The 7,348-nt window shown below is 43.6% G+C and overlaps 1 protein-coding gene across 1 annotated transcript; it reads right to left on the reverse strand.

Annotated features, from left to right (window-relative positions):
• Positions 1-367: 367 nt before the first annotated feature.
• Positions 368-5,540, reverse strand: LOC127004135 (esterase E4-like). Its single transcript, XM_050871539.1, has 11 exons — positions 5,335-5,540; positions 4,466-4,618; positions 4,198-4,342; positions 3,919-4,104; positions 3,638-3,831; positions 3,359-3,509; positions 2,507-2,718; positions 1,691-1,814; positions 1,288-1,438; positions 878-992; positions 368-681 (listed from the first exon to the last, which is right to left on the reverse strand). The coding sequence occupies exons 1-11, from the start codon at positions 5,536-5,538 to the stop codon at positions 562-564; spliced, it is 1,755 nt and encodes a 584-aa protein (XP_050727496.1). The 5' UTR covers positions 5,539-5,540; the 3' UTR covers positions 368-561.
• Positions 5,541-7,348: the final 1,808 nt, after the last annotated feature.

Here is a 7,348-nt window from a genome sequence, read left to right on the forward strand (position 1 = left end):
GAGGCTTTGGTGGTAAAATAGAAATGAAGGAACAAAACGTGCATCTCATTCTTAAAAGTTCATTTTGTGTGAAAGAGGAGCATATGGAGCTACAATAATAAGAGTAAGAAAGACTTGGGAAAGAAACGGAAAGGGCTGGATGAGAAGGGGGGTAAGCTTAGAGGAGAAAGTGGATGTTGAAGGTGAGTGATTTTCAAGAAATGAGGCATAACGTGCAAAGAGCGGTATGTAACTCGACTGATTAAAAAAAAAAAATATATATATATATAAATATATATATATATATATATATATATATATATATATATATATATATATATCTATATATATATATATCTATATATAAAGTTCATTTATAATTTTTAAAGATTTTTCCAGACGATTTTATTTACACAACAAAAGCTGGAAATTACTGATGCAACACAACAAATTGAGATATCAAAAACATATAGGGAGGACAAACTCATTTGTTTAAAATAATATACTCAAAAGTTTTGACACAGGTGAAGATTGCTAAGCTACAATCAATACCTAAAAAAAAAAAAAGTAACCTTTTCTGCTTTACAGCTCTATCTTTGAATGACATCCGGTGGGCTTCTGTCTGCTCACTCCGCTTCTCACCAGGTGGGGGTGGAGAATTAGATTCTTTGTGGTGGGAAGTGAGTTGTGAAACTTGCGTACCTGTGCGAAGTCAAACTCCATTAGGATTCTAGAAAATCGAATGTTTCGTACAAAATATAGCAATAGAGCTAAGAAGAAAACTAAAATGGATGAATTCTGACAAGCTGAAAAATACTCCAGGCTGAAAGGGGTGGAAGCAGAAAGATATTGTTCAAATCGTCTTTTGAAATTATGGCAAAAAGTACAATATTCCCACCTCTTTCCTGTTGTCGGGCTGCATGGAGGGTGAGGGCGTGAGGGAGAGGTAGTGGAGGTTGTCCGCTGTACTGGGTTCCCACTTGAAGCCCAGAGAGTCGTCGGGGGTCGGGTTGCTAAAGATAAGAAAAGAAAATGTGAGTGCTAATGGCCATATAGACGGTGGAGTGAAGTGAATTTGTTTAGGTGACAGAATATAACGGAAATAATTCGTTGCAATATAATCAAAGGACTGGGTCTGAGTCATTACTACGATGCTAAAAAGAGTATTGGTTGAAAAACTTTTCTCCACAGATACAATATTTAAGTGATAAGTTAAGTGATGATTTCTGATTTAGCGCAGGACTTATTGTTGTAATCTTGAGTTCCTTTTCAGACAAAAGCCTCAGGAGACAATCCCCTCCCATTTACCCTGTGGTGGCAAAGTTGGTCCAGAGCGTCGTCATGATGTCACTGACGGCGAGGTCGTCAGGGCGCTGCAGGCTTTGTGGTGGCTCGGAGGGCAGCCCAAGGAGCGGGCCGGGGGTGAACAAGTAGAAAAGGTCGTCCCCATGGTTCACCCCTGCCAGGGAATATATCAATGGTATTAGGACGAAGGCAAATCAGGTACCGTAAAGAGACCTTCACATACGTATATTGTTGGTTAACTAAATATGAAACAAACTTAAATCAGTGCGATCTTATATTACAAATCATAACATCACAATGCTGATATTCAAATCTTTGTAGACAAAGAGTGAGTTATTCTTAGCTGAATAAATGTAACTGCTAATGGAATGACGTCCTTAGTCAGGCCTACAAAAATCAGACTTACACTCTCGGTCGCAGGAGGGGCATTGCAGGTTGCTGAAAGAGTACTGCCCGTAGTGTTGCAGCTCGTAGCGGAAGGTTTTTGCTGAGATTGGAGGTGGAGGTGAGTGAAAGGCGGTGTCAGGATCCACACCACCTGAAATGGTGGTCATCATCATCTGGTAATAAAGAGTAAAAAAGATTTTTAGTATTGACACGCAGACTACTTAAAATACGTTGATGCTGATTACAGTGAGTCGATTTAATTCGTCGTTTAGTATTCATGTGTGAATGGACGAATGATTGAATATTCGCTTTGAATGGTGTCTTGTGATGGTCAAACACTAGGTGACAGCATAGAGAGAGAGAGAGTGTGTGTGTGTGTGTGTGTGTGTGTGTGTGTGTGTGTGTGTGTGTGTGTGTGTGTGTGTGTGTGTGTGTGTGTGTGTGTGTGTGTGTGTGTGTGTGTGTGTGTGTGTGTGTGTGTGTGTGTGTGTGTGTGTGTGTGTGTGTGTGTGTGTGTGTGTGTGTGTGTGTGTGTGTGTGTGTGTGTGTGTGTGTGTGTGTGTGTGTGTGTGTGTGTGTGTGTGTGTGTGTGTGTGTGTGTGTGTGTGTGTGTGTGTGTGTGTGTGTGTGTGTGTGTGTGTGTGTGTGTGTGTGTGTGTGTGTGTGTGTGTGTGTGTGTGTGTGTGTGTGTGTGTGTGTGTGTGTGTGTGTGTGTGTGTGTGTGTGTGTGTGTGTGTGTGTGTGTGTGTGTGTGTGTGTGTGTGTGTGTGTGTGTGTGTGTGTGTGTGTGTGTGTGTGTGTGTGTGTGTGTGTGTGTGTGTGTGTGTGTGTGTGTGTGTGTGTGTGTGTGTGTGTGTGTCACACTTACCTTATTAAGGCTCTCGGCGTGTGCCTCGGTGACGTGGGTGGTGCCGGAGTAGTGGAGGTACACCTGGCGGGCCACGGCCACCGGGTCTTCGCACTGGCCACTTAAGGTGAGAGACGCTGGGCCAGCCACGCTGAAGTTATTCTGAAGTTCCTCAAAGAGAGTGCTTGTCTGTAAAGCAGCTGTAGAAGTAGTTAGAAAAGAGTTATTATGATACATACTGATGGAATACTTTCTTTGATTTTCACCTAAGATAAAATAAAGAGCGTGCAAGATGACAGCAGGCCTATAGAGGACAGCTCCCCCAAACTTATCACCCCTTATCCTTCCCATCAATGAATTTACCTTATGATTTCTTGGATGAGTATTGGAGCTCACCACACTACTGCCAATCCTATCTCACAATACAACACTATTAGTAAACTAATTCTTGCTTCTGTCATTTTGAATTTGAATCGATCTAGGTCCACTGCAACGTGTCTTACCCGGTTCTTTTACCACTAGTGATAGTCATCAGTTACAATAATCGCGGTGAATACGTCAACGCACGGACGCAGTGATCTGAGGGTTCCAGCTGCCAGTTGACAATCATAATTATTAGCCATCACCGAGAGGAAGATGTCAACCCTTTGGCTGTCCAGGTAATCACCGATCAGCCCTTATTTTAGCAACATGTCGAGTGGGGCACAGGAAAGGCAGCAAGGGCCAAGCAAGATATAACATGTCAGGTACTATCAATAAATACATGCCCGGGAGACTAACCAGGCTCCTTCAAGATAGTCTATCGGCGCTACTGGCATGCATGTATGAAAAAACACTTACGTAAGGTGAAAAAAGCCCCCTCGTCCCTGGTGCTGCCTGCCATGATGTCCACTTGGGCGTGGCGGCCCTCAAGGACTAGCTGGGCGGGGTGCTCCGGCAGGTACTCGCCGTCTACCCACGGGGTGAAGGTGAAGGGAAGCATGTCCCACTCCTGTAAGATAAACAATGCCATATGACAAATTAAGTGATTTATTTTTAACAATGTATGACTACTTTTGTAGATAAGATTTATCTGAAGCGCGAAAACATCGAAAGTATAAAAGGAAGAGTCATACTTACCCGGAGGTTTATCTGAAGTGGAACGAAGGCATATGCCTCCAGCCCTTGAAGACAGTCGAGGAGGGCCTCGCTACCTCGGTCAGTGGGGCAGCCAAGAGAATCAGCCACCTGCAGCGCCGCTTCTCGTGGTTTTGCGTTAAGCGCCCAAGGACACAGAGCCGATGCAGAGTGCAGAATGGCTCGGGAAAAGAGACCTTCACATAACAGTATTACTTTCACTCAAGCCCAAATAAGAGAATCAGTCAAAGAAAATACATATACAAGAGAAAAGCATGTCCCACCTTCAGATTTCGGCGTCAGCATCTGGTAATGGACGGAGGCACCGCCGGCGCTTTCCCCGAATATGGTGACCCTTGTCTTGTCTCCGCCGAAGCGGTGGATGTTCCTCTGAACCCACTGCAGCGCCATCGTCTGGTCCTTGAGGCCCAGGTTCCCCGGCATCACAGAGTCCTCCGTCGACAAGAAACCTGTCCACGGGAGACCATTCCGTGAGAGGCAAAGCGGGCAAAGCGACGCAACGGCTATTTCACGCGGGCGTCAGCGTGGCGCTGGTGACTTACCAAAGATGGAAAGACGGTACTGCACCACCACAAGCACCACGTCGTGATCCAGGAGGACGTAGGGTTCAGATTCACCGCTGGTGCCAGAAACAAATCCACCTCCATGGATAAATACCATTACCGGCAATTCGCCTTCTTCTTTCACCTGTGTGAGAAATGAAATCTTGAAAGTTTGTGAATACTTGAATCAGTACACTCTAAAAGGAGGAAGACATATGCTTCTGACTTCTTTATAAGAGTTCGTCTAGAAAACGTGTCGTCGACTAACCTGATTAGAAAACACATTGAGGTAGAGGCAGTCCTCACTCCCAAAAATCTCCTTTCCTCCCTCTGTTTCGCTTACATAGCTGACTTGGGGGCAGGGCTCGGCAGGGATCGAGGCGTCGCGTGTGCCCTCCCACGATGACGGGGCTTCGGGGTCCTGGACAAAGAAAACAACACAGTCCACTAGCTTTTCGCGTCACCTGTCAAGTTCATGGCTTCGCAACTTCAGTGGTCATATGGCGCCGCTAGAAAGATTAAATGGTCACATTCATTGATATTTATGTTCAAATAACGTTGTCTCCTTGAGGAGGTACTGATTTACAAATTGCAGGCATTCTTACGACGCAGCAGTTCGCTACCGTCGTCATGGTGATACTGTAAAATTGCTGCTTTCGCGTGAATCATAAACAAACTGGAAATTATTTGCCCCGCAAGTGTGATATGAAGCAGCCCCACACTGTGGTCTGGGTGCCGCAGCGAGCCTAAAAGGACGAGAAAAGCTTCAATAAAGTGCAAAATTATCTAAGGTCATAAATTCATGACAATCATAATGTAATCCTACGTAACTTGAATGACGTGGACTGCGCTCATGAGAATCAAGTCGCTTGAATCATTTGGTATTTTACGTATTTTACTCCATCTACCTTTTAAAAAGATGGCAGTTACACTCATAGCAACAAATTATACGAAGCTCCACAAACTGGAGTACCAATAACATCACAGTTTGTCGTCAGCCTTGTTGTTGGTCTTTACTTGGACTCAACATGCGGGTGCTAGTAGATATGTGTTAGAAAAGAATATTCAAGTGACACAAGAAGTTTGTTTTAACTAGAAGATACTTAAGTAAATAATATTGTGACACGTTTCGGGTACCTTGAATCTCAACTTTTCCAAGGGCGGCTGGGCAAAGGGGATGCCGTAGAAGGAGAAAAATTCCCGCCCCTTCAACGTTTTCTCCAGGACGCCAGCAACGCGACCTTCTTCTGTGTCAACGAGTGGGACTTCCTTGGCTGCTGCACCGCCCGCCGCCGCCACCACCATGGTCACCACCACCACCGCTGTTGTGACTGTCTTCATCCCTGCGTACACCCAAACTTAATGAGGAGGGAAATTAAATCGTAAGAGAGCACATTCATCCACAGAACCTAATAAAAAAATGTTGGCGAAGAGTGGGAGGATGCCTTTTAGAGCCAACAAGGTCGTACCTGAAGATAATTGTTGAAGAAAAAAATAATCGTCCTGGGAAATGAAATGTCACGGCGAGGGAATTGATGTGGAGCAAAGGTACAGTTGCATTGCTTTCAGGGGTCAAGGAGGAGCCGCCTGGTTATTCCAACTATCAGTGGATATGAGAGGCAACACTTGTCGCTGTGAGAGGAGCCTTTCAGTCTGAAGAGATGATACGGGATAGAAAGTCACCGTTGCATGAAGAAAATGAGGAGAAAAACGTCAGTTACCATGAAGCTGCAACATCAACTATATAGAAAAATGTTTTAGTTTTATTCATTCACAGTTCTCTCTCTCTCTCTCTCTCTCTCTCTCTCTCTCTCTCTCTCTCTCTCTCTCTCTCTCTCTCGTATTGCATATCAGTCATTTATCTCCCAGGTCGGTCTGTCGTTATTTTTTTTTATTATTATTATTATTTTTTTTTTTACGTGAACGTCTATAGTGCCGGTAGACTCTCTTGAGGGGCCTGGATGGTAGTCGGCCCCAGCCCGTCATGGCGCAGGTAAGTGTTTATAGTGGCGCCATCCGATATTTTTTTGTTTCAAATGTTCAATAACCATAATCATAATCGTCTCCATTTTGTATTCATCATAGTTGCAACACACACACACACACACACACACACACACACACACACACACACAGTCATATACAAGTTTCATTGTTTTTATTGCTTTAGCAGTCTGAGAGTATGGTAAAAATGGTGCTATAAGTAATTTTCGTGTTGTTCAGAACCACTGCACCATAGCCATTGAACGTGGACTAGACATCACAGTTTATAAAATCGTTTGTTATAAATCACCTTGCATAAAGTGGGAACTTCCTGCATCCGTAGAGAACGCGCGCGCGCGCGCACACACACACACACACACACACACACACACACACACACACACACACACACACACACACACACACACACCACTTTGAAAACTCCTTAGCAACTGTCACATTATTATCTTGTGTGCTGGGCCGGTTGAATTCCTCCCTGTACAGAAAGATACCGTTATGCCGATCACATCCTATAGTGTTGCAAGTGTTCGCCTAGTCAAAAAACAAACAACTCGCCTCGGGGAGTGCCACGAAGAGACGCAGAGATGGACACTATTACACTTGGACACTGTGAGGGCGACGAGTGGTGCGGGAACTTACCTTAACAAGCCGCTGTCACACACCAAAGGTTCCAAAGGTAGTGGTCGTGGCTCAGCGTATTTTTAGCAGGTTGCAGTGGCAGACTAAGCTCGTCCCTCCTGGTTGTGCGGTGGTTTCCAACACGTTTTATTTATATCCTCTGTGGCTCATTAGTGTCGCATAATTCAGTAGCGGACAGTAGTGAGGAGCGATTTCAGACCAGTTAAGTCGGCTGGCAAGAACTGGAAGCTGCTGAGTCAGAAACCTTTGCATTTCGTTCACCCTCATAAACTGGTCCTCTACATATCTATCGATCCACCTATTTATCTATCTGTCTATATATAGAAATATATAGAGAAACACACACACACAATTATATATATATATATATATATATATATATATATATATATATATATATATATATATATGTATATATATATATATATATATATATATGTATATATATATATATATATATATATATATATATATATATATATATATATATATATATATATATATATAT

Source organism: Eriocheir sinensis, chromosome 27 (assembly GCF_024679095.1).
Source record: "Eriocheir sinensis breed Jianghai 21 chromosome 27, ASM2467909v1, whole genome shotgun sequence".
NCBI classification, from domain to species: Eukaryota; Metazoa; Arthropoda; class Malacostraca; order Decapoda; family Varunidae; genus Eriocheir; species Eriocheir sinensis.

Bases quoted from the DNA above. Each gene is read 5' to 3' on its own strand.
- LOC127004135 (XM_050871539.1), bottom strand. From the start codon at position 5,538: ATGAAGACAGTCACAACAGCGGTGGTGGTGGTGACCATGGTGGTGGCG. The intron at 4,343-4,465 runs GTTAGTCGACGA...TTTCTCACACAG, and splicing joins TCAATGTGTTTTCTAATCAG to GTGAAAGAAGAAGGCGAATT. The intron at 993-1,287 runs GTAAATGGGAGG...TCTTATCTTTAG, and splicing joins ACCAACTTTGCCACCACAGG to CAACCCGACCCCCGACGACT.